Source organism: Arvicanthis niloticus, chromosome 9 (genome assembly GCF_011762505.2).
Source record: "Arvicanthis niloticus isolate mArvNil1 chromosome 9, mArvNil1.pat.X, whole genome shotgun sequence".
NCBI classification, from domain to species: domain Eukaryota; kingdom Metazoa; phylum Chordata; class Mammalia; order Rodentia; family Muridae; genus Arvicanthis; species Arvicanthis niloticus.
The window spans coordinates 13,343,199-13,370,796 of NC_047666.1; the positions used below are offsets into that span (position 1 = coordinate 13,343,199).

At 46.8% G+C, this 27,598-nt stretch overlaps 1 protein-coding gene across 2 annotated transcripts in view; it reads right to left on the minus strand.

The window, feature by feature from the left end:
- Positions 1 to 27,598, minus strand: part of Tcf7l1 (transcription factor 7 like 1) — a 156,237-nt gene that overhangs the window by 20,519 nt on the left and 108,120 nt on the right. Inside the window, exons 4-5 of one of the 2 annotated variants that reach the window (XM_034511966.2) lie at positions 1,292 to 1,375; positions 972 to 1,013 (exon numbers count right to left, since the gene is read on the minus strand). In XM_034511966.2, the coding sequence (XP_034367857.1) occupies positions 972 to 1,013; positions 1,292 to 1,375 (126 nt within the window). The remainder of the gene's footprint in view (positions 1 to 971; positions 1,014 to 1,291; positions 1,376 to 27,598) is intronic. The other variant, XM_034511967.2, reaches the window with a different exon arrangement.

Genomic DNA, 27,598 nt, shown 5'->3' on the forward strand with positions numbered 1-27,598 from the left:
ATCTTCTCCCTCACAGCCGCCCTTTAATGAGCAAGGATTATCAGTATATCTTAAAATGTCCTGTGTGAGAAAGTAATACGTCTGGGATTGGCTGTAAAGTAAGGGAGGCAGGAGAGGAAGGTGAGCGGCCGCAGCTCGGGAGTTAGCTTTCTATAATATACTCTACTTCCATAGATCTTTACATTTGACTCTAACAAAGTTTCAAAACTCGCCATGGAACCCTAAGGCGGCGAGGAAGCCCTCATCTCCTGTCTATAAAGTGGACAGGTTGAGACAGGTGAAGCTCCTCTATGACTCCGAGCCTCGATAACAAGATAGTCACCAGATAGCCTGGCAGCCATCCACCGAGCCTCGCTTTACTTCCTGGAAGGTGGAAGGAGAGGGTTAGATTCCAGCATCCTTTTTTTTTTATATATGCTTTGTGCTTCAGTGCTCTGTCATGAGGCGAGGAGCCCTGCTGGGACCCCACTGCTCCTGTCTCCCCTTTCCTCCAAAAGCCCAGTGTTGCCACAGCTGTGCCGAGCAGCCATCGTCCACATTTACACGGATGCTTCCCAGAAACAGCTGGTGAAGAGGAGCCTCCTTAACTGCAGTCCTGCGGCTACAGGGAGAAGACGAGGTGTTCTGAATGAGCACCAACTGGACAGAAAGGACCTCTTGTTCATAGGAAGTGGAGAAGGATTTGAAGCAGGTGTCCAGGAAGAACCGGGGTTAATGGTCAGGGCCATGTGCCTTCAATCAAGCATTCCAGGTGGTGTGTGCTTTTGTGCTGAGGTGGACGGAAAGGTGAGGAGGGCGTCTAAGACATAACCTCTGTTTACCCCTAACTGCACCCACACGTGGGTGAGGGTTAATCTTCATTGTCAAGTTGACTGAATTTACAATCACCATGGAAACACCCTCCGAACACCCTCCAGGTGTGTCTATAGGAGTGTTTCCAGAAAGATTTAACTGAGGAGGGGGAGACTCACCCTGAATGTGGGAGGCACCATCCAACGGGCAGGATCCCCATACTGAACAAAAAGGAGAAAATGAGCTGATCGCCAGCATCCATGGCTTTCTGCTTCCTGACGGCGGCTGCAGCTTTACCAGCCACCTCACAGTCCTGCAACCACGACTTCCCCACCAGACAGCCGGTCCCACCAAACCGGGAACCAAAACAAACCCTTCCTCCATGAAGTCAGATATTTTAGCACGACCACGAGAAAAGTAAGACACCACCAAGGAGACAGACTCAGGAAGCTTCTGGAAGGGGGAAAGGAGTCCAGACAGGAAGCTAAGACAGACTCACCAAGTGTGCTGGAGATGGTGATCTTGTGTCCTTGACTGTGGCACTGGAGGGGACATCGAGGAGGGGCCATTTCATCTGCAGGTACTGCACAGGGGACAGAAAACATGACGTGGTGAGATGAACTCTCTCAAGCACCAAGATGGACTCTCAGGGAGGTCACCAGCTATATGGGTGGCCTACAGCTGTAAGCCCACAGACCCCGGGCAGGGCCAATCATATCCATTGTCACATGTTCTAATATGGCCCAGCATACATTTATAGTCACTCCAGTACCGCCATCCATCACCATGGGCAGGAACAAGACATTATACAACTCAGGTAAAGTTTTAAGTGGGTAGGGAATGGATATACTCCCATGTGACCATCATCTTCAAAGAACCTGTTGTCAAGGCTCAAGTCTTCTTTACTCTCCCTATGTGTAGCAAGGCAGATCATCAGAGAACAGATTCCCAAATCTGGTCTGCCTGGCCCATCTCCATATCCTGTGGCATCACCGATGGCATTCCCCAAGAAATGCACTGGTGGGAGTGGAAACAAATGGGTAAAGCACGGAACTGGACAAAACACTTGTCCGGGGGGTGGAGTACTAAGCCAACATGCACGAAGCCCTACGTCTAACCCTCAACTCCAAATACATAGGTTGTGGTGGTGGCCTGCCTGAAATCCCAGCTCTTGGGTGGTAGAAGTAGGAGGATCAGTAGTTCAAGGTCACCCTCAGCTACATAACAAGTTTGAGACCAATCTAAGATATATATGAGGTCTGTCTAAAAACAAACAACCCAACAACAACAACAACAACAAAACTCCCACCTGCCCCACAACCAAGTGCCATGGGTAGGTATCACTTTGTTTCTTTGTTTGAGATAGGGTCTTGTTACACAGTCTTGGTTGACTTGGAACTTCTTATTTAAACCAGGCGGGGCCCCGAATTTTCAGCGATCTTGTAGCTTCTAAACCTGGAGTACTCCAATTATAGGTGTGTGTTACCACACCCAACATCTATTCATACTGATGGATGCTGGGCTTTCATTAGTGTCTCTCAACCTTGGACCGATCACCCAGCACCCCACCTTCTGCCATGCATCACTGGAGGAAAAAAAAAAAAAGGAATCTTTTCCATACCCATGTGCATACAAATTCACACACGCATGCTCTTTAGAGAAAACCATTTCCTTAACACGGGTATGGCACAGCCTGACAGGAGGGAGTCTAGAGGAAGCGGAGGACCCTGGGCTTTGAGCACAGCCGAGGGTACAGATCTCACTCAACCCATGGAGGTTGTGACCCAAGACAAATGACTTAACAATTTGGAGTCTGTTTTATCACCTGTGGGGCAAGCTATTATGACTAACTTTACAGGTTGTTAGCAGGAACCGGGCCACGCCAGGCACTGAACACTGTCTTACACATGGGAGATATTTGATAAATGGTAGCTCTTATGTTCATAAGCAAACCATTAGTCTTTGCCAGGAGCAAAAGCAAGCATGTTGTCCTAGAGTCAACATTGACAGGGTGCTTCTGGGCAGCCGACCAGCGAGGCAGCGTGTGCAGAAGTCTTGAGACTACTTTGAGAACTACATACAATTCTTTGAGAAGTGGAGGCTCAGAACGACTTTGAGAGACTGAAAAAAAAAAAAAAAGCCTTCGAATCATCTTTTGCTCTGCTCTTGGATTTCACGGTGGTGGTGGTGGAGGGGGGAGGGTTACCACTGGCAGAAGAGCAGCGTGGGCAGGACAGGGGTGGAGTTCGTAGAAAGATACTCACAAGGCTTGTGGGTATAACTTGGCGAGCAGAGGGCTTTCCCAGTATGCATGAGGCCCTGGGTTTGATTCATAAACTGAAGAAAGTGATGCATGCCTACAATCCCACCTTAGGGGAAGTAGAGGCAGAAGGAACAGATGCTCAGTCATCCACCTGCTGCATAGAATGAATGCATAGGCTGATCCTGGCTACACGTAATCTTGTCTGAAAAAAAAGTGTGTGCGTGGGGGGGGGGGTGTTTAAGGAGATGGCTCAGGAGATAAAGGCAGTGAGAACCCTGAAGTCCACAGAAATTGGGATGTGAGAGTGTGCCTCTATAATTCCAGGAGTCGCACTGCGAGATGGGAGACACAATCGCCAGGAGCTTCTAGAGGCAGCTAGCATGCAGTACTCTGCAGTAGCAGTGACAAGAAAGCTCTTGCCTCCACAAGTGGAAGGTGAGAACCAACAGTCCATCATGACACCCTCTCCACAGTAGCGGCCTCCAACACTTCCTTTGTTTTGATGAGGCTTCCCATTCCTTTTCTATCTGCCCTGCCCCCACGGAATGGAAATATGGCCGTCAACTTTCTCCTATGGTGGTGACTTGAAGTAGCCAGTACTTGCAAGTGAGTATCAAACATCGGCTAGAATTAACAGCCATGTCTGGTGGTGGCCTATGTCTTTAATCCAGCTACTGGGTAATACATGGACCTTGTTTAAGAGAAAAAAAAAAAAAAAAAAAAAAAAAAAGGAAGCGCCGGGCCGTGGTGGTGCACACCTTTAATCCCAGCACTTGTGAGGCAGAGGCAGGCGGATTTCTGAGTTCGAGGCCGGCCTGGTCTACAGAGTGAGTTCCAGGACAGCCTGGGCTGTACAATGAAACCCTATCTCGAAAAACAAAACAACAACAACAAAAACAAACAAACAAACAAACAAACAAAAATCCCAGAAATACACTAAATCACTGGGAAGAACATCTGATGATAAAGGGAAGTGTTTTAGATTTATCACCCAACAACAGAATCGTCTCTAAATCGTCAGCTCTATCATGAGATGTCTTCCCTATGCAGCATAAAACATATGTGCTTATTGGCTGTCCCAGAGATATCTTTACATTGTATCAGGGTAGGCCAAAACTATCTGAATTTTGGTTTGGAACAATGTTTGAAGTTTTCAACAAGGCCTTTTTCCTTAAACAACATGTTGATGGCTTCTATCCATCAAATGCCAGCAACCTCCCAACCTCTCTTGGCAATTAGAAATGTTTCTTTCTTTTGTTTGTTTGGTTTTGGTTTTTCAAGACAGGGTTTCTCTGGGTAGCCCTGGCTGTCCTGGAACTCACTCTGTAGACCAGGCTGGCCTCAAACTCAGAAATCCACCTGCCTCTGCCTCCCAAGTGCTGGGATTAAAGGCGTGGGCCACCACTGCCCAGCTAGAAATGTTTCAAAGTCAGGATTGAAGAGATGTCTGAGCCATTAAGAACATGTGCTAGATGCTCTTGCAGAAGACCCAGGTTTGGTTCCCTGCAACAATATGGCAGTTTAAAACGGCTTGTAACTCCAGATCTAGGGGATCTGAGGCCCTTCCCTGCCCTTAACAGGAACTGTACAAACACATCTAACAAGATGCCTTCCTTGCGCTTCCAGTAATAGGAAGAGACCTTTCTGCTTCCATGCCCCACACAGGGGTCACAGGCATGTGCTAGCACGCTCAGGCCCCATGCTAATTTTAACGAGAATGGGAAGCTCAGATGGCAACAGTCCTTAAGCCCTGCCTACCACTGAAGTCTGGCTTCTTTCAGATATGTCTGAGAGCAAGTGGATGTGGATAGTGGGTCCGTCACTCAGGCCCCATCCGGCTCTATCCACTCCTGGAGGCCTGAGGAGCCAAAAGGAAGGTAGTGCTATGTTAGTTCCCTTTTAACAATTTTTGTCCCTTGTGTGTGGTGTACATGCGTATTTGTAGCATGCTCACGCGTGTGGGTGCACATGCTTTCTGCCTTGTTCTCTTAACAGTGGGAGTCTTCCGTCGCTCTTCACCTTCTCTACTGAAGTAGGGTTCACAACTGAACCCAGAATCCCACCTTGCTGAATCCCACCTCTGCCTCCCAGACACTGAGATTGCAGCTGGGCCACCGGACGGGCATGGTGTTTACAGGGATCTGAACTCTGGTTCTCATACTTCTGTGGCAAGTGTTTTAACCACTGAGCCACGTCCCCAGCCTCCTTTTTTAAGGTTTTAAAGAGAGTCGTGGACAGCAGAATTTTAAGGCTCACTGGATCACTTAGAAAGCCTCCGGATTATAGCACAGGCAGTGGGACCACAATTTAGGGCAGGAGGAGGCATCAGCACCCGAACATGCAGGCATCCCCAGAGTTCTGAGCACCTAGATCACGCCGAGTAGAAGGAAACTGCTTTTCAAAAAGATTTATTTATTTATTTATTTTTAGTGTTAATTCCGTCTGTGTGTGTTGTGCACATGTGTGTGGGTGCCCACGTAGGTCAGTGAGTTGATCTTTTCCGGCTACAATTACATATGGTTGTGTAAGCCATGAACTATGGTTGTCGAAACTAAACTCGGGTCCTCTGCAAGAACAGTACCCACTCTTCAACACACTGCAGCATCTCTTCAGTGCCAAGAGAGCTCTTTTTGGCAGTGGTTCCCGTGAGAGGCCAGCCGCACAATTATCCTGGAGGTCACTGCACTTGGGTGGAGCATGTCTGTGGGGATTAAGCTGAGCTAAGACTCTGTGCACAATAATGGTGTGTGGACAAATTAAAACAGGTTTCGCCAAGACCTGTGTAAGCTCCATTCAACAAGCTGCCTAAGGCTCAAGCTTCTGACCAGCATATCACAGCTGGGCATCAGTGAGCACTGATGTGCTCACAGCCTGGTCCAGCTACCCGTCTCTCCTGGAATGACCATTGAAAAGGCAAAGCTCTTTTTGTCTGCAAAGTATCAATGCAACTGTTGGAGCTGTCTATGACCAAAGGACTCCTCAGTATTCAGAGATAGACTACTGCCATGCCACCAATCTTAAATATACTGCGTCAAAATGGTACTGTCTCTTGTGACACATACTATGGGCTGATAGACAGTTCTGGTTTTCATAGAACCTTGGAAACTGGTTGGGGACTTAGCCTTCTGCCATTGTGGTTTATAGTTAAGTACAGTGAGGCTACAGTTTAGGATGTATCTTTTTGTTTGGGGCCACCAAGTTCGTCAGTAGGTAATGGTCCTTGCCACCAAGCCTAACAAGTAGAGTTTGATTCCTGGGACTTACATGGTGGAAGGAGAGAACAGACTCCAGAACGTTGTCCTCTGACCTCCACATGTGTGCTGTGACAATCACCACTCCTCTACATTAAATAAAATAAATGTAATAAAAATCATTCTTGTTTAAATGTGTGCATGTGTGAACACCCATTTGTAAAGGCCAGAGGAGGATATCAGGCGTCCTGTTCTATCATTTTCTGTCTTGGTCTCTTGAATCAGGTTTCCGACACAGGAGTTATACTGGCAACCAGCAAGCCCCAGGGATCTGTGGGTCTCTGCCCACCATAGCACTGAGGTCACACCCAACTTAGACTTCTATAAATGTATTTATCATTGTTTTATTTATGTGTGTGTAAGTGGCATGTATGTCACCTGTGGAGACAAGAGGTCACCTTTGTGGAGTTGGTTCCCTTCTTCCTCCTTTCTGAGGGTTCTGGGGATCAAAGGCAGCTCCTCTGGTTTGCAAAGTCCTCTATGTGTTGAGCCATCTCACCAGCCTCCAGGTTTCTTTGTTTCACTGTTGTTGCTAATATGGGTGCTGGTGATTTGAACTCAGGTCTTGAGGATTGCGCAGTAAGCAGTCTTACCTACGAGGCACTTCCCCAGCCCTAGCATATATGTTCACCTAGTTAAGGAAGGGTGATTCCAGTCCTAATTGTTCTCACTGGAACAGTCGTTGAATCTCTCAGCATCCACCAAAACAAACAAACCAACCAACCAGTCGCGTGGCTTCTCCTATTAGACTCATTCATGAGATGCATGCATAGTGATTGATTTTCTTCCCTGAGAGTGCTTTTGCGTTTTCCAGGTGAACCCTACTGAGCTACCCCTGTTTGCAGTTTCTTGTACTTTGCTATGCTGATCAGAGTGCCACCTTTCCTATGTAAGGCAGACAAAAGAAATATCAGAAATGTCAAGAAAACAAGTGTTGCTTTGGATGCTACTTTGGCTCTCAGCCCTTCCCAGAGTCCCCCTAGGGCTAAGTGGTTGGCCAGGTGGGCTGTTTCCGCTCGCCTTGGGCCTGGGGAAGGGTCCCTCTGAAGGATGCTCCCTAGGGGTTAGAACCCGCTTTCCTGCAGCGGGGCGGAGACCTGTCCTAGACAATCCTCACTCTGCTCTGGAGACCCAGCAGCAGATTAATTGCAGCTGTGCCCTGGAATTTCCCCAACACACAAATCTTCGTGATGTAAAACAGCTGGGAGGAAATCCCAGCATGCCCTGGACAGAGGCAGAGCTGCCAATGAGCTATGGAGATTAACCCTCAGACTCCCGGAGAGCAGTGAAGGCCCCTGCACCAGAGAGGCCCACCCTGTCTCACCCCTACTCTGTGTACACAGGACTCCCTGGCATGCCCACTGTCTCTCAAGAAAACAAGAAAACCCTTTCAGCAGGACCTGAGCAACAGAGAAAAATCAAGGCTTCTTGTCACAGAATGCACCAGAACAAGACTCCCAAAGGATCGGACTCAAGTGTGGAGCCCGGGAAACCACTCACTCATCCCCCAAACTCCAGGTCCCGGAAGCTCCTCACTTCTTCCGTGGACAGAGTCCTTTGCACCTTTTCAGGTTAGGAAAGCAGCCCTGCCTCTCTGGTCCCCACTGGTGAACAGTGACTCCCCTGACCTCAAGCTAGGGCTCTTTTGAAAAGTCCAAGGATTCCTAAGGCTTACTCAAAAGATGCTACAACTGCTGGCACCAAGAGACAAGACCGAAGTAACAAACATCCCTCATGTCCCCACCCCAAGAGGGCTTCAAATACAATGAAGACATTGCCCTCTCAAAAGACTTGTCTCTATTTGTGACCCGGGTTTGTCTCCAACTCACAATAACCCACCTTGCTCAGTCTCCTGAGTGCTGGTATTGTTATTACAGGCATGCTCTACCACACCCAGCCCTGCCCCCTGTCCCTGTCTCTGTGTGAGCATGAAGGCCAGTGGTCAACCTTGGGTGCTGTTCTTCAGGAGCAGTCCACCTTGAATTTTGAGATGGGGTTTCTTACTGAGACTGTAGCTGGTTTATTGGGCAAGGGTGTTGACCTTAACCCCAGAGATTTGCTGGTTTTCTCCAGTGATTACAAGCACTAGCCACATGGCTTAGATTTTACGTGGGTTGCAGAGTCAGGTCCTCATGCTAAATGCATGCATGGTAAATATGTTCCTCAGTGATCCATCTCCCCAGCCCCTCTTTTTCCCACATTAGCAACAACCATGAAACAAAGAAACCTGGAGGCTGGCGAGATGGCTCAGCACATAGGAGACTTTGCAAACCTGAGGAGCCGTGTTTGATCCCCCAAAGCCACAAAAGGTAGAAGGGAACCAACTCCACAAAGGTGACCTCTTGCCTCTACAGGTGACAAATAGACAATGTGGAACAATAGATAATTTCTCCACTGTGGACGAGCTAACTGCTTCTCATTAAACCACTGTACGTACGTACCACTTACAAAACACCAGTCAGCCATCCTTCCCTAAGGTCCTAACCTGGTTGTAGTCAGTGGTTCAGGGAAAAAAACCAACAAGCCAGGCCAACCAATCCTCAGGCTTGCTGTCTCCCAACACCAGCGAGCTTTAACTTCTTGCTGGACTTTAGAATCTTACTTTGTTCTCCCGGCCATCTTTGTATCTTTTACTTGTGAGAAACTAACTTTACTCAGAACCCAGACCCAAGGTGTTCTCGTGGTGGAATGGTTATTGTTTATATACTTTGTCCTCTGGGCTCCTCAGGGGTCATGCCTGTTTAACCAAGATGCTCATGTCTGTAACATGGAAAGGATTTATTTGGGCTTACAGTTACAGGGGTGTTTCAGTTCATCGTGGGTGGGGCAGGCATGGCAGAGTTCTGGGCAGCAGGTGGTACAGCTCCTAACATCTATCTCCCAGAGGAAGGAATCTGGGTATTGACTGGAACAAAAGATGGGTTTACCCTTCAAGGGCCCCTTCAGCGATACCTCATCTCAAATGTTTGTTGTTCTCATCCTCTCCAAACAGCACGACCAGCGGAGCCCACACACAGTCTGTAGGGGGCCATTCCACATTCAAGCCACGTCAGCAATCACCGAGTACTGAAATCCTAACCCACTTTGTCCTGGCAAATGTGCTAGGCCCACTTCTACAATGGGGTTGGTTAGTCTGGTACCCCTTGAAGATACGGTCTGTGCAGAAGGGAGCCTATTTCATTTTCTTTTCTTTTACTGAGGCTGTGTCTCATTGTGTTCCCCAAATGCTGGCAGTAAAAGTGTGCACCACCATTGTCCAATTCATTCACTTTGAGCAACTGGTCTTTACTGAATGACTCCTTTAGAATTGCTAGGATTTGGAGGAACAGCACAGAGCATTGTATTGCCCAACCCTGCTGGTTCCTAGAAGTGTGTTTAAGACCCTATATCCAGTTAGTGATGGTGGCTTGCTTCTGTAATCCCCGCACCTGGAGGCTGAGCCAGTAAGATCACAGTGAGTTCCAGTCCCTCTCCCCACCGCATGGGGTGGGGGAGCATGGTTCCTTACCTCCCCCAGAAACACACATAGATGGCTCTGTGTTTAAAAATGCACTAACTCTGGGAGCTGGAGAGATGCCTCAGTGGTTACAAGCACTTGCTGCTGTGCAGAGGATCTGTCTTTAGTTCCTGGCACCCACACAGTGGCACATAACCACCTATAATTCCAGTTCCTACCGGTGTTCTGATGTCTGAAGACTCATGTGTGTACCTAGTGCACATGCATATACTCAGGCACACACATACACAGAAAACAGAATAAATAAATATTTTTTAAAGATTTATTTATTATATATATATATGAGTACACTGTAGCTGCCTTCAGACACACCAGAAGAGGGCATCAGATCCCCATTACAGGTGGTTGTGAGCCACCATGTGGTTGCTGGGAATTGAACTCAGGACCTCTGGAAGAGCAGCCGGTGCTCTTAACTGCTGAGTCATCTCTCCAGCCCATAAATAAATATTTTAAAGAAGAAAAATACGGGCTGGAGAGATGGCTCAGAGGTCAAGAGCAATGGCTACTCTTCCTGAGGTCCTGAATTCCCAACAACCACCTGGTGGCTCACAACCATCTGTAATGAGATCTGGTGCCCTCTTCTGGCCTGCAGGCATACATGCAGGCAGAATGCTATATAGATAATAAAGAAATAAATCTTTAAAAAAAAAAAAAAAAAGAGGAAAATACACCAATTTTGAACAACGAGTCTCAGTAGCAGAAAGACAAAATACCTCCCCAGATGGGAAAAAAATACTTAATTTTCTGAAAGCATTGAAGAGGAGTAATGAAAGAAAAAGAAAACATTTTACTTTGACTCTTCTGTCCCTTATTTTCTTTATAAAGTGGCTCTAAGCATTTGCGTAAATGCACTGGACAGCAGTAAATCCCGAACACAACCTCTTTGTTCCACCTCACTGTTGAAGAAGGCCATGTTCCTTCCTGAGGCGAATCCTGAGGATAGGCGAATCCTCTGAAATAAATTCAATTTGTAAGTCCATAGGGATCTATAATAAGCTACTTCTGGAGTTGATACAATAGATAATTTTCTGTGGAAAAGTTTTTTTTTTTTTTTTAAATCATACTTTAGGGGTCAGAGAGATGGTTCAGAAGATAAGAGAGCCTTCTGCTCTTCCAGAGGACCTGCGCTCAGATCTCACCATCAATTCAGGCAGCTCACATCCACATGTGACCCCAGTGACAGGGCATGTGACCCTTTCTCCTGGACACTGGGACAGACACACACACACACACACACACACACACACACACACACACACACACACGGGGTAGGGAGGAAGAGATACATTGCATGAATAAAAAGTAAATCTTAAGAAAACAATCAGACTTTTTTAACGCCTTAAAAACCAACAAAATAAGCTGGACAGTGGTGGCGCACATCTTTAATCCCAGCACTTGGGAGATAGAGGCAGGTGGATCTCTGGGTTGGAGGCCAGCCTGGTCTATAAAGCAACAGGACAGCTAGAAACTCTGTCTTGAAAAACCAAGTTTCTCTTCTCTCTTTTTCATTCATCCCAAAGTTCAGTCAACAAATATTTTCGAAGCTCTGGTGCACACTCCACCTTGTCCCAAGCGACTTCTAGCTGTTCGTGTCTCTGTTCCAGAGAATCTGGTTATTTCTCCTACCAGAGCTTGAGTTAAGGTTTGATTTAGAAAGCTAGTTCTCCAGTGGCTAAGCAGAGTACCAGGGTCAGTCTCCATCCAACCTCTCTGTACTCAGTCCCCTCGCGTATAAACCAGGGGTGCTTAGCTCTGTCAGTCTAAAGATAAGACCTGGCCCAGGGGGCCTGATAGAGGAGAGAAAGCAAACAGAAAAACAAAGCAGAGGCAGATGCTCCTCTAAAAACAAAGGCCGTATCAAAGTGCTTCGTAAAGCAGGAGTCCCAGCTGACACCACTTACAAGCTTTGTATCTGGGGGAACCTTACTTCTCAGGACCTGTCCTCACCGACAGAGATCGATCATCTCCATGGTGTGGCAATCACAACGGAGAGGACCAAGTGACCACTGGACACTCAAGAAAATTAGGAAGTGGATTTGTGAGACGGCCCGGCAGTTAAAACTATCTGCCTCCAAGCCCGATGACTTTAGATCTTAGGAATCTGCGTGGTAGAGGGATGGAAGTGACTCCCACAAGTTCTCCTTTGACATCCATGTGCCCCTCTCCAGTAGATAAACATTAAAACACATAGAGAGAGATAAAAAGTATCGTCACTATTTTCCTTTAACTACTGAGGAGCTGAAGCAGGTCACTTGAGCCTAGAAGCTTAAGCACAGTCTGTGTGACATAGCAAGTTCCTGTCTGAATGGAGAAGGGACTGTACATCGACTCATCAATTTTAGTTATTTTTATTTGTGAGCAAGTCTGGGGCTACAGTTAGCAGGTCTCGGAAGCTCTAACAGCTCAAGTGTTTTGTGGGGGAGCCGTCCCATTCAGTGGTGCCCTCATAAACCCTTACTACTGCCTCCTCGCACCAAAGTCTGCTGTGTAGGTTTGTGGTATCTGTGGTGTGAATATTTCCACCACAGTTGGTTTTGAGGTACTACGGTGAGTCACTGTAAGAGGTGGGAAGAGATACTCATAGTTGGCCTGGTACCAACTGGCTGGCCACACACCACTGATGCTAGGCGGGAGTGGGAGTGGGAGTGGGAGTGGGGGGAGTGGGGGGCTCTTTGGCCTGTCCTGACTTGCTAGAATTATTGGTTCTATTCCTAGATGGCTGAAAATCTGTGCATGCAGTGTTTGGTTGATGTGTGCCTGAGGTCATAATGGAGACCCGAACATGCAACCTTGTAGCGCATGCTCCTTTGAGAAGGAGCAGGGGAAACTCTGTCCTCTGCACACTGGACAGGGACACTCTGATGGCCTAGACCATGGCAACACTTTGAGCAAAGGCCTAGGCTTAAGACGGAAAGGCCAGGCGGGTGTGGTGGCACACAGGGTGGAGGGCACAGAGAACCCAAGTTCAAAGGCAGATCCTGTTTCAAAACTGAATGAATAACCAACCAAAGCCTAAGCTGAACCTGCTGTCCGGTCCTCACTGAGCGGCCCACAGGTCTCTGGGTCTAAACTGCCTTTGTCTGGCTTTGACCTTGGACTTCTGGACCTGCGCAATTTCTCCACTCACTGCTTGATCATGAAAGTGGGACAGAGAAGCACACATAGGACCCGGTTTTCAGGGCCTGGCCCTCCTCTTGCCCTGTGCTGACCTCTCTCTCACACCACCTTGCCCTATGACCCACACCTTGTCACTATTGAATGGAGGGCCTTGCCTACAGCACATCTCCTCCTCAGTTGAGACCAGCTGCCGTGGACCTCCGGGTGTAGAGCCCATTTTCTGGCTCTTGCCCTTCACCTTCTTCACCTTCAGCTCTGTTCCCTCAGCTTCACACATGGGCCTTGCCTTGCTCTTCCCGCCACACTGGAGAGAACTGGGTTCATATCTGCTCTTACCCAGGCTGCCAGGTTGAGGCTGACAGCTTCCTGGTGTTCTAGATTATCAAAGTACCATACTTTGCTTCAGGCTCACAGTTCGCCACAAGTCAGGGTGTTCTGGCTCCTTCCCTGTAGTGAACACACCATGAGCACCCATCACCCGGCCCCGTGTGAACACAGGGGTCACGGACATGGTTCTAGTTGTGAGGGGACTGAGTAGTTCAGTGTTTGAACATGTAGACTTGTCTTAGAGAACTCAGCACTAGTTTCAGCAACATAGGAGAACGTTTCCATCTCCACAGTCCCGTCTGCACAGTGAGTAAATGTTCTAACCTTTGCATTGAAGTGGCATTTCAACGAGTATCTCTCTTGGAATTTTTTGGTTTTGTTTTTGTTTTTGAGACAAGGTTTCTTTATATAGTCTGGTTGTCCTGAAACTCTATAGCATTGTAGACCAGGTTGGCTTTGAACTCATGGAGATCCACTTGCCTCTGCCTCCCAATTAAAGGGTGTGCCACCACTTTATGGCCCATGTATTACACGGTAGCAACAGGAAACAAAGCTATTAAAAATAACCTTATATTCATAATTTTCACCTTCACATATACGTCTTCAGTTTACCCAGCCAGAAATGTCAAATTCCACGTTCGCCTCTTTTGCTGCTCCCCACAGACAACTCTGTGTGCTCTCTCTGGATTCTAGACACTTCTGCGAGTGTGCCTTCTGCCTGCCCCCGGAGAACCTGCTTGGTTTTTTTTTGTTTGTTTTGTTTTTTTTTTTTTTTTTTTTTTTTTTTTTTTTTTTTTTCCTTAAAGGTTTCTTTTTAATTATGTGCAATGCATGCACCATCTGTGTGCAGGTATGTGCCCATGGATGTGGCGCCTGCAGAAGTCAAAAGAGGACACTGGGCCTCTGCTGGTGGAGTTACAGGACAGTGCAAGTGGCCCAGCGTGGGTTCTGGGAGCTGAGTTCTGCACGCACAATGCATTCTCTTAACCCGAGGGCCATCTCCTTCCTGTCTCTCTCCCTCTCCCTCTCTCTTTCTCTCCCTCCTTCTCTCTCCCTCTCTCTCTCTTCCTCTTTCTCTCTCCCCTCTCTCTCAGCAGGATCTCACACATTTCAGACTGACCTTATATTCCTGACTCTCTTGCCTCTGCCTCCCAGGGATTACAGATGTGTTCTATCAGGTCTAGCTTAAGTGATGCTGGGGACTGAGCCTGATAAGGCAAGCACTCTACCCACTGAGCTACACTTCTAGTTTAAGCAGCTTGGTTTGCAGGGAACGGGTAGAGGGGTCGTGAGATGCACCAGCAGTTCCCTTTGCCTTAGATGGATTAAATGTCCCTCCCAAGGATCAGGGTGGTGGGTAAAGCTGGAAAGGTCCCAAATGCTCTCTTCAGTGTCACCACTGCCCCAGCCCACATTTGCCAGTCTGCCTTTCACTTCCCATTAGAAATACCCTTCCAAATGATACAACTCAACAACTGGCCCTGGTGATGGTGCAGGAGAGAAAAACCGCTAGTTACAAAAGCCCGATGACTTGAATTTGATCCAGGAAACTCAGCAGAAGTCAGATGTGATGTTGGGTATCTGTAATCTCATCACTAAGTGTGACACAGGAGGTGGATACAGGGCCTTCTTTTTGCTTTCACGAAGTGTCAACCCAATCCTGCAGTTTTGGAACTTTATCCATGGGGCACAGGTATGGTGTACCTCTTTCCATGCCCATGCTAGGCATTGCTAATAGATTATCAAATTCTTCCCAGTTCTGCTTGGTGTGGGCTCAGAGTGTTCAACATAGCATACCAGGTGGCTTCTAACAGTGGGTGAAAATCACTGTGAGGTGCAGTCATACATATTTTCCCTGACTCAAGACTGATGGTAGATAACAGATATTCTATCTGGAAAGAAGCCCGGGCAGAATCCAGGCTCCAAACCCCTTTCTCTCCTGGCTGGCTCAATCAGAAACATTCTTGGAAGGCATCAGGGGTTCACAGAAAAGGCCGCAGAGCAGCAAACAGCAGTCCTAACTTGTAGAGCCCAGTGACCAAAGCAGGTCTGGGAATTTTGAAGTTTATGGATTTTCCCTTGTGGGAAGAGGAGCTGGAAAATGTCCCAGGTATTGAGGAGAAAGGAAGCAGGGCCTGTGTAAAATCAATAGGGAACAGGAAGTGGTTATCTGGGGCCAGTAAAACACACAACACAAAAGAACAGCCAGGCAGCAGAGGGCTGGCTCTCAGCAAATAGCTCCTTAGGGCTCCTCAGAGCTGCCTCCTCCATCCCTGACTGCAAAGCCTGTCCCAAATCAGCAGCCCCAGGGTGCCAAGAGTATCGCTGGATAAGTGAGCAGTCCCAGCAAGGCTCTTTGATCCCATGGGTGGGCAAAGACTATGACTTCTACACAGGGGCCACTGAGCCATGTGTTCACGAATGGCTTCCACACTGTTAGGGAAGAACAAAACGATTCTGCATTCAGCCTGAAGGGAGAGCACAGGAAAAGAGGATGGCCAGAAAATGAACATCGATGGTGGCCATACTGTAAGTCAGACTCTCCATGTGCATTCTATCACAGCCTACACCACCGCCTTCTCATTGCAAGAAATGAGTGCTTGTCTCAGTGAGAATCTGCAGTGTTCATTCTAATAGGTATCAGAGTGCCCAGCATGACCAAGGATCTGGAGTCTATGTCCAGTACTGTAATTAGCTAACAAAACAAAACATTAAAATAATTACTTAAAAATATATACCCATATTATTCTAAAATTTTAATTTCCCGGACACTTTCAATTATAATGAAGTCTCACACACACACACGTTCAAGAGATAAGGTTTTCATACTCATATAGTCTAACCTGGAACTCACTATTAGTCCAGGCTGGCCTTAAACCTGAAATCCTTCACCACCTGAAACCTGGGATTATAGTACAGGTATGCACCGCCAGGACACCCAGCTCCCCATCTTTGTTTTAAAGAAAAACATGGAGTAAATAGTGTAGGTGGTGGGTAGATGATCATACAAATAGGTGACATTTGGAGCCAGGATCTGCAGCACATTCTCGATAAGGATAACCTGAACCTTTGAAAGAAGCCCCACACAGAAGACCCATGAACGCAATTGCTTCTCGCCAAAAGCCCAAGCTGTCCTCTCTTGTGCATGCTAGGTCAAAGCAGCAGACACCTTACCCTCCATGGCCTCCTCGTTTTTTATCGTTTTGCTAGCCAGGAAGTCCGGTCCTTTGGCTGCTGAAGCACCTTTTTCATTTCTCGACTTGACCTTGAGATGAGTGTCTAGTGTTCCTGCCTCAGTCCCTCCTAGACTTGCATTGCTTCTCTTCTCTTTTCCCCTCTGAGCTTCTTGGGGACAGGAAACTGGTGTGTGCTCTGGTCACCACAGCCCTTGACATAGCACATCGTCTGGGATAAGTGCCTGGTGACCAGGAGGGCATTTCAGGAATACCCGAACAAGAGGCCCTGCATAAGTACCGCTTTCTGGAAAGGTTTCCGTCAGCCTATGTGAAATGCATCCAGAAGCAAGCAGTGGCTACTCCTGGGGTTGTCAGTGAAGGAGGGAGAACTGATGGCTTCACTTTCAATAGGCCACATACCAGCGGAGTTAAGTCTCCTCTAAACATTTACTAAGGGTCTGGGTATGGCGGGACACACCTTTAATTGCAGCATTCATGCAGAGGCAAAAGGGGCTTTCTATGAATTTGAGGCTATTCTGGTTTATATAGTAACTTCAAGACTAGCCCCCACCTTAAAAAAAAAAAAAAAAAAAAAAAAACAAACCAAACCAAACAAACCCCCAAACAACAAACACCATTTATTGAGCCAGAAACCGCAGGGCATACGTTCAGTCCCTGAATTTGTGTAAAGCCAGGAGACTTATGTGTTTACTGATAGCCTGGGCTACGTGAGACACAAGTCAGCGGCAGAGCTTTTGTCAAGCACATGTAAGGCTCTGGTTCAAACCCCAGCAATCTACAGTTAATGGCATCATAATCTGTTTCTAGATATTTTTACTTCCCGACATAGTTTTTATATTGATTGTAAATTATAAATGAATTCTGTTAGCTCTATGCAGCCATGAGCTCCATATCCTGGGATTTGGTATTTGTGGGTTTTATCAACCACAAGATTTCTGACCTTAGATTTAACTAAATGCAAACTGTAATACAGTCAGACCTTCAATGATTGTGTCTATACTAAACACACACCACTCTCCTTCCTGTTTCTTAACTGGTTACATAGCATCTCTGTTAAGTATTTAAAGTAATCTAGAGCCGGGCAGGTGGTGGCGCACGCCTTTAATCCCAGCACTTGGGAGGCAGAGGCAGACAGATTTCTGAGTTCTGAGGCCAGCCTGATCTACAGAGTGAGTTCCAGGACAGCCAGGGCAACACAGAGAAACCCTGTCTTGAAAAACCAAAAACAAACAAACAACAAACAAACAAACAAACAAAAAAGTAAAGTACTCTAGAAATAATTTAAAGTATAGAAAGAGATGTGCCTAGGTTACACACAAACACCCCATTATTAATTAATTGTGTGTTTGACAGTAGCCATACGTGTGCCACGGTGTGTATGTGGAGGATGTGAGGCAGGATCTCTCTTGTGAACTGCTGTGTTCTTCAAGTTAATGGGCCTGCAAGCTTCTGGCTTTTTTCTATCTCCCATCTTGAGGGGATGTACTGTGATTACAGATGCTTAGACTACTATGTCTGGCTTTTTTATGTGGGTTCTGGGGATCTATACTCAGGTTGTCAGGCTTGTGTGACCAGCACTTTACCCACTGAGCCATCTGCCCAGCTCAGTGCTATACTACTTTAAATCAGGGATCTGGGCATCCATGGATTTTGTTATCAACAGTGGACCTGAAACCTGCACCCGACCCCTGAAATAGCAAGGGATCGATGTATATCTAATCCTCTGTAGCTGGAGTCTTTGATGCTGGATCTGTACCAGATGACCCTGCTATGGAGCACAGCATGTTTAAAATTCACATTCTAATATTAATATCATTCTAGGCAAGCAATAGTTGTGCAAAAGCAAAGGCAGGAGCAGGAGAGGTAGCTTAGTAGGTAAGAGTAGTTGCTTCTTGGCGGAGCATGTGGTGGCACATGCCTTTAATCCCAGTACTCCGGAGGCAGAGGCAGGTGGATCTGAGTTCAAGGCCAGCCTGGTCTACAGAGTGAGCTCCAGGACAACCAGGGCTACAAAGAGAAATCCTGTCTCAAAAACAAAACAAAACAAAAAATCCCATAAAACAACAACAAAATACTTGCTACTCTTACAGAGGACCCAGGTTCACTCCTAGCACCCATCTGGAGTGCTTCACAACTGCCTGTACTTCCAGTTCCAGCGGGATCTAATGCCGCCTTCTGGTCTCTGAAGGCACCTGCCAAGTATGTGGTACTCACACAGACAAGCTGGTGCACATGTATGTAGGATGTATATATGTGTATATATATTCATAAATTAATAATATCACCATCATCAAGGGAAGTACATCACAGTGCCTGCATATATAGATTTATATATTTTTTAAAATAGACACCTGCAAACTCCCAAGCTATTTTCATATATTATATATCGTTTCAGCCTCACCTTCTAAGATGGCATTTACTTCCTCCTATGGCACAGAAAGCTGAGTAACTAATCAAGCCTAAAGTCCTATCTCATCACAGACCATGCTTTTAACTCTTTAAGTACACCAGCGCCGGAAAAGAGCAACGTGGACCATCATCCCTGCAGCCCATCCTGGCTTTCCTCAGACGAGGACTCCCAGACAAAAGGGGTGAGCCATCCCACCATAGTCCCAGAGGCCACTCGCCTAAATGAAATTAGAAGGAACAACCCAGGTGTCCTGGGCTTGTGCCATAGCTGTGGGAGAGCTATGATGGACCATGATATTTGCCAGAACCCACAAGAGTGAACGTAAAAACAGTTGTAGGAGGATGAACTACTAATGCGGGCAAATCAGTATTATGAGCGCCGATCTGCAGAAGTCATAAAGCACTCAACAAAAGAATAATTGTGTCATTCAAATTTTTCTTATGGCTAAACCAGAAGGCATTCTCAGTGTGCACAACAGCTCAACACTGCCCCCTGGTGATCTCTGCAGAACCACTGGGACCATGCTAGCTAATTGACTGTGGGGAACAAAAGCCCCAGATCATCAAACCCGGGCTGTGAGACAGCAGAGAAGTCTGGACCAGGCACCAAGCCATCTGGAAAAATCTCTAGGCTCCACTCCCATTTGTTTGCAGAATCTGAGATAAAGAAGCTCTGAATTCAGTAATGAGTTAACTACTTTTAGTCTGTCAAGTTGGCGACGGCCTTTTTTATTCCTCTTTAATTACCATGGGCACTTTTCTTGATGCCCTGTTGGTGGGAGAATAAATTAGTAAGCCTTTTCTTGTGTAATTTGGAGGCATGTATCAAGTCTTCCAAAGGCGTACCACCTCAAGGAATGTATCCTAAGGAAACAATTAAAGATGCACACAAACTACAGCTGCAAGAATGCTCACTGGGGCCATCTATGAGAGCTGGAAGATAGTAAATACCTCATGCTACAATGATATTTGAATTTATGGAGCAAGCAAATATTTATAGGCATGCAAAGGTACTTACTAGACGCTCTCAAGGGAAAAAGCAGGACACCAAGCAAAGAATTCACTTTTGTAAAGCAGACATCTTTATATTCGAATCGAAGATCTACGTGGACAGACAGGAAGACTTGGGTTCTACTGGACCAGAGAGTGGGATCAGTTTGTTGGTCCTCAGTCCTCCCGACATCAGGGCTGCTTGGAGAAGCTAAGAACCTATAGACTTCCAACCCTCCTCTCCACTGCCACTCAAACGTTCTAGGGTGGGGTCCTAACCTTCTGCCTCAATTAATTGCTCCCTAGGTGACATCAATGTGAGGTCAGAGCTGTCCTCAAATGTTTATGGGCACCACTCCACAACACTGCAGTTTCTACCCACTACTTGGGTTTCTAATTTTTCAGGGCAGCCTCCAGGGATCCAGTCCTTTATGCTTTTCTTTCTGTTGGGCCGCATGCACCCACCATGTGTCTCACCACTGAGCTACCAAACTCCCCCCACCCCCTCCAATCCCACACTCAGCTTCTCATGCCTCTCTTTTATCCCCTAGAGCAGGCATCCACCCAACCACCAGGCAGTTTTCAGTGCTTCAGTCTTACCAGTTTTACAGAATACAGTCTTTACCTGCCTAAGTCCTTGCAGAGTATTTATCTGCAATAGATAGAGTAGAAGGGTCAGTGTGGGAGTTTCTGGTACCTATGGAAAAGCCATAGCCCCGGAGCATCCCTCACAGGATCTTATAAATAAACTCTCAGATTAGGCAGTAGACACCCCCACTGGGATTCCTGGTGGCACACTAGAGAAGAGCATCAAAACCCACTATTTCTTGAACATTCCTAATGGTGTCAACACATTCCTCTTTATTTCTGGGCTGTGAGAAGGGCTGCAGTGCCTCTTCCGAGCTCTCCAACCAAATCCAGGGCTAGGTCTTTATGGAATTCTCGGCATCCTGGCTCAGCTAGAAGGGTACACTTCTGAACACACTCTAAAAAGCGCATCTCAGATTTCACATCACTGCTTGAGTGAGCCTGGTAGCCCATGAGTTCTAGGTGCCGCCTGAGCTTGAGACTGAGACGGAGCTCAGGTTTATATGAGCTATTTGGGGCCAAGACTGAACTGTGACCAGGCCTTGTTCAGGTACCATATCTGTTCCTCCAAAAATGTTACATCTCTGCCACTCTTGGTGCTACAGTTCCTAGCTACAAACTTTAAAATAAAATGACTGCCGTTGATGACAGCTCTGTCAGCACCACTCCAGAGGCTTGAAGCTCACTGGCCAAATTCTCCATCTGATTGCCATTGATTTTCCATGTTCTGTGAAATGCCCCATAAGGTCTTTGTCAAAGGTGTTCATTCAGTCCCACGAGTCCCACGAATTAAATAAACTGGAAGCCATAGAGTCAAATGGACCGTTGGTTTCTTCTTCCCTTGATTTTCATTTTCCAGAAGTTTTAAGGTCAAAGTAAGTGGGTGCTGTAGGTCCTACAGTGGGACAGGCTGCTGTGTGGCTGCCATGTCTCCTGCTGAACTCTTTACAACCCAAACACTGAATATAAAGCCATTTACCACCAATCCTGATAACCTGAGTTTGATCCCTAGAACCCATGTAGTGGAAGGAGAGAGCCAACTGCAAGCTGTCTTCTGACTTTCTCATGTTTGTGGTGTGCACCCATCCAAATAATTAATTAGTTAATTAATAAATAATGATAATAATAACAATAATAATCCCCATCCCTTCTTTCTTTCTGATATACCGTTCTCACTAAGGCCACTGCTGACCACCTAACTACTGAAGTCTTTTCCAAGGCTCTGCAAATTATATAAATTTCATAGCCTCTCCTTCTGAGCCCCCTTTCTGTGGTTTTCAGTGCCCTTTCTGGGCAGTCCATGGCTTTGCATACTTCTGGAAATACGGCTTTGAGAATCCTCTTCTCTGCATAACTTCCTCTGTGCTGGCATACCTGCACCCACAGATCCTGATCTGTGCATAGAGGTTAAGATCCAAGGAAGATAAACTAATTTAGCTGATTCACAAGAATCAGGAGGTTCACAAAGATACAAGATACATGAGGCCCCACATCAAGGGTTATATGAGAAGGAAACAATTGCTGGAGACCGGGAGACTCTTCGGTGGAACTGCCTGCAAGCTGGGCAGAGAAGTCCCAAGAGAACATTGTAAGGAGACCCTGTAAGGAGCACCACTCATGCTGGGATGAGCTTTTTTTCAGTGATACAACTGCCTTAGAGTGAGCCACACCAGCTTTTAAGAAACCCACTGGCTCACCACACTACACCTGCACAGGAACATTTATTGGTTTGTTGTGTCCCCTCTGGGATGGACAGATGCTTGTTCATGCCTCTCAAGGAAGAGTCATGGAACAGTAGACAATCTTGATGTCTCTCCTCAATTCCAGTTGCTTCCTCTGCTCCTGGCTACAAGCAGCTCAATCCCACAGAGTCACCAAAAGCCAGCATTGAACCAGTTTCTGAATGTCCACTAAACCAAGGCTTGTCTGAAGGGGAAGGGGACATTGACATGAGCCAGGATTCAGGCCGCTCTGTCCACTGCACAAGCATTGGGGTCAATGTTGGCTCCTTTCCTTTACCTGATAGAGGACCAAGTCCTATCACTCTAACTCTGGATTGTCAGTCGAGCCATCTCCTCTATTCTCTTTAGGGCTACCCTGAAACTCTTGATAAGATTCCTTGCTAGCCATCTCCTGGAGTTCTTGTCCAAGTCACCCTCTCCTTTATACTACCGACTGTGCCACCTTCCCCGCAAGAAGCTCTGTTCAATTTCATGTTGCTGCAGAAAAGTACTCACCTACCCCATGGGCATTAAAATCCCAGCCTACTCATCCTATCTCCAGCTACCTTATCAGCAGCATCCTTGGACCTTGTTCTGGCCACCCCAATGTCTCACTGTGTGCATTTTCCAGAGGCTGGACCACCACTCTGGGTATCATTTATTTGGTCACTGGGCCAAGTGAAGGTGGTAGGCTCATGGAGGACCATGACTCTCCTCTGTTGCATTGGGAAGGTATATAGTCATCGTAACACACACACACACACACACACACACACACACACACACACACACCCCTTCTTATATTAGCAGGAGACATGTCTGTTATTTCTAGAGTTCCAGCCTCTGGTCTTGCGGGAGGGCAGGGCACATGAAACCACAGCAGTAGTTATATCTAGTGCTACTCTATATCCCTACCCTCGGCATAGTTGCTTCTATAGTCTCTGCATAGTGTCCTGCAGTAAGTATGACTTACTCAGAGATGGCACTAGGCACCAACCACAGCCCATACTTCTGTTCTCCGATGACTTCCAGGTTTCTCAATAGATCCTGTGGTTCTCAGGAGTCCCTAACTAGATCATGGTTCATTCTTCCATGTGGCTGGATCTCTTTCTTTTTGGCAATATTCTAATCACAAGACTTCCTGGGAGACTTCAAACCTAGATCTTTAACAGGTCCTTAAGAAGACTCTGGGAACCACCTCTTCCTTTACCTTGGTCCAGAAGCTCTTTCTCCCAAGCTGGCAGCCTCTGCACCCTGCAATTGCTTTCCCCCTTATTCCACTTGGCTTGTCAGAACCCCAGGAACTAGAGGGAATTCCTCAGGAGAGGAAGCCCTAAAGCCTACATCCTGTTCTTTTTGGCTGTGACAATATCCACTTCCACTACTCTTGTAGCTTAGGCTGGCTTTGGGTTATAGTTAAAGCATGCCTTCCTGTCCTGACAACCTCTGTCAAGACACAAGAGTGCCGGCAGAACTGTCCACAGCATCCACTTCTCGAGCACTCCCCCACTTCAGCATCCAGGGAACTGCTGACAGCAGATCTTCAGCAAGTCGGCTCCCAGAGCTCACGTAGGAGATAACCACAACTCCACCCAAATGCCCTTTCTTTTCTCTTTTGGGGAGTGGGGTGGAGGAAGCTTTCTATATAGCCCTGACTGTTCTGGAATTCAGAATGTAGACAAGTGTTGGCTTTTAACTCAGAGGTCCTCCTGTCTCTGCCTCCCAAGTGCTGCCATTAAATGTGTGTGCCACCATGTCCCTAGAGGTACGGAGTCAGAGGTTTACCCAGATACAGGCCCGAAGCGTTGTTACAGTTTATTTGTATGATGGGCTGTAGCAACTTGAAATATTTTATTAACATCATTGGAAATACTTTTGATAGCTTGGGTTCTGACATACCACATAATTACATATGCGAAGCCATTCTGGAAGCAGTAAATAACTACACTCGTGCTTTAGCATTCATTCTGATAGCCCAAAGAGATTACTAGCTAGAAATGGCACAAAGGTTGCTGACAGGTAAGGTAGGGTCTCATGAGCAGACACAGTGCTTCAGAAGAGGGAATGCTTAGCTCTGTAGGAAGATTCTGGAGGCTCCTTGGAACTCATCCTTGTAGGACTGTTGAGCATCTCTTTGTCATTGCATGTCACCTGTCTGATACAGAAGGGACTGGGGCCATACTGAGCTCCCTGAAGGGAAGTTTGGAGCTTTGAAAAATCCTTATCACATGTTCATTAAGATCACTGAAATATCTTTCACATGGGTGCCAGGTCTCATCTCAATGCCCTACCCCAACACCAAGAAGTGTGTTATTTAGAGACAGGGTCTCACTATGTAGCCTAGACTGGCACGGAACAACTTGTAAAGACCAGGCTGGCCCCAAATTCACAGAGATCTATCTGCCCCCACTTCTGTTATTAAAGACTAAAGAGACCACAGGGTCTCTTTAGACGATGAATTTAAAACATCAGTATTTCTTTTGCTTAAATTCTACTCTACCAGGGCTGGAGAGATGAGCACTGGCTGCTCTTCCAGAGAACCTGGGTTTGGTTTCCAGCATCCACACAGTGGTTCATAACTGTCTGTAGCTCCAGTTTCAGGGGAACTTGACTACCGTCTTCAGGTGGGGTATGCATGTGATTCGCAGACACACATGACAAAACATACAAACAAGCAAAAACATAGTCTAGTCCATTATCAGTAAAATGGGAGTGGCAATTCTGCCTATTATCTTATCTTTTTGAGACACAGTGTCTCAGTGAACAAGGATCATCAACTGGGCTGCACAGCCTGGCCAGCAAGCCTCAGGGATCTTCTTATCTCTACTCTTCTCCCAGCCGCCATGCTGAGGTCGAGGGTGCAAGGGACTGAACTCAGCCCCTTATGCTTGCATAGCCACAGCTTTACTGACGGTGACATCTTCCCCTCCCATCAGCAATTCCTATGCGATTGCCACGTTTTATGACGGAGGCAGGTTGGCCTGAATGAGTGCGGGTGAGTTTGCAGGGCCTGACCTCCAAGCATACCTTAGGTCCAGTTGCTGTGACTTAGCAGTCTTGGAGACAGAGATGTGAGACACTCCTGTAATTTGATGCAGACCTGAGAGAAGAGTTTCTGGGAGACACTGGACATCTCTTGGAAGTTTCCAGAGACTGTCTCTGGACACCTATACAGTGGCTGGTGTTTTAGCCACCACCATCCAAAGGCTTCCTGAGTGACGGGGAACTTCTGGGGAGTCCATGTGGTGTATGGGACACTCAGCGGACTGACCCTGCCCTCCCATTCCTGCAGTTCATTCAGCCTTTGGACTCTCCATGGGTACTTCTCTGTCTATTGTTCACAAAAATGAATCAAGCTATGACTTGGGGCTTGAATTGAACTTTAAAAAAAAAAAAAAAACTGTATGGTTCTAAGGGTCTTCATCCAAGTTTTTCCCAAAAGATTATTCTCCAAGGGAAAAAGAAAACAAAATGTCCAAATCTCAAACATTTTTCAGTCTCTATTATCCCACGCCTCTTCGTACCCCTTGAGACACAATTTTCAATAGTAAACGGGGCTGAAGTTTGAGGGCATGGCCTGGAGAAGTTGTTTAATTTCTACCACTAAAGACAAACTCGGATTCTTTCAGGCAGCTTTCCCCTCAGGCCAGCCCGCTGCTGTATGGGGCCAAACCACCGAAAGAATAAATGAATGCAAAAAATTTGCCTCACAGCGGTGAATGCTAAGATTTTTTTCTACAGATACAAATTCCCAAGCAAACCTAGCCCAAAGATAATCAGAATGAAGGCTGGCTTTATTGGCTTGTTAAGGGTTGGCTGCCTGATTTTCTTGAGGGTCTGAATCTGTTTACTCGGAAGGGTGGGGGGTATTACCAACAGGGCAGTTTCAGAAAAATCAACACAGGCCTGAGGAGGATGGATCAGTTTGTAATACACTCTGCCTGTCATTCCACAAATACTTATGGTACACCCACTGTGCTGGAACACTGTACAGGGCTGCTGTGGAAGACAGAAGGACAATATGGCTAGGCAGGTGGCCTTCATCTAATAAGGGAGTACAGAGCATCTGTCCCAAGTGGGAAATGTCATTAAGAACTGGAGTGGGTGATAAGATTTGAGAGAAACATTGAATCCAGGTGACAACTCACACAGAGAAAGGCCCTATGCTAGACTCGGGGTGTGTGTGTGTGTTTGTGTGTGTGTGTATGTGTTTTCCCCCTTTGTTGTTGTGGTTTTTTTTTGAGGGGGAGGGTGTGTGCAGGGCAGAAGTCAGTCTCAGCTGTTCATAGTCAGGAGCTGCTGTCCACTTTGTTTTTTGAGACAAGGTCTCTCACTAAACCTGAGGCTCACAGAGTAGGCCAGGCTGGCTGGCCAGGAAGTTTCAGGGACCCATTCATCCCTGCCTCCCCAGTGCTGGGATTAGAAGAATGGGTCACCACACCTACCTTTTCTTCAAACCAACCAACCAACCAACCAACCAACCAACCAACCATGGTTCTAGGGCTCAATCTCAGGTCTTCATGTTTGCAATGCAACATTTTGTGGAGTGAGCTGTCTCTCCAGCCTTAAAACCAATATGAATAAGTAACATTTTGAATAGTTAAAAAGATCCATGGCACTGTTTTCCTAAATACAATTATGAGGACCATCACTGAAACTGGCATTGGCCTCGGAGGCTCTCCACTGGTATCTACAGGGTCGGAGAGAGGATGTCTACACAGTTACATACTTAAAAGTTGTAAGTCAAGCCAACAAACTGTTGAAAACATTTACTCCTAGCCTAGCAAATAAACCTCCCTATGACACAAAAGGCAAGGCCCAAATGTAGAAAATCCTGTATTTTTCATTTCCATATGAGATGTGGCGGCGGTGGTGGTAGAGAGCCTGGTCCTGCAGCATCTCCTGTCTCCTCCATCCCTGCTTCTAGCTGTGCCTTAGGACATCCCAGCAGCTCAGGGGGTAACAGAGTGACAAGAGGGGCCAAGGCCAAAATAGAGCTCCTAAAGAGGGGAGGGGGCCCTATGACTGATGTCTAGGGGTGAGGCTGCATTCGGGGAGGGATTCAGTGTGCTGGTCAGTGGGCATATTGTGCTGTATGTTTCCCATTAGGATGATGGCAGAAGCCCGTCTGTATCCCAGGTAACAAGTACATCATCAGTACGGTTAGCCTTGTGCTTTGTCCTCCTTTTGCCCAGTATGCTTTTAACAGTACTGCTACTCCTGTTACTTCACACGAGGAAACAGAGTCCAGAAAATTTAATTTATCAAAGGCTGCACAGCCAGATAGGATTTTAAACGTCAGATGCTACATGTTTACAGCCTAAAAATTCTCAGAGGAAAGTCATTTCCCAAACCTGAATCATGAAAAACTCGAGAGCGGGAAGGAAATGAAATTCAGTAAGTTGGACTCAGGATGGCGGTGGGTC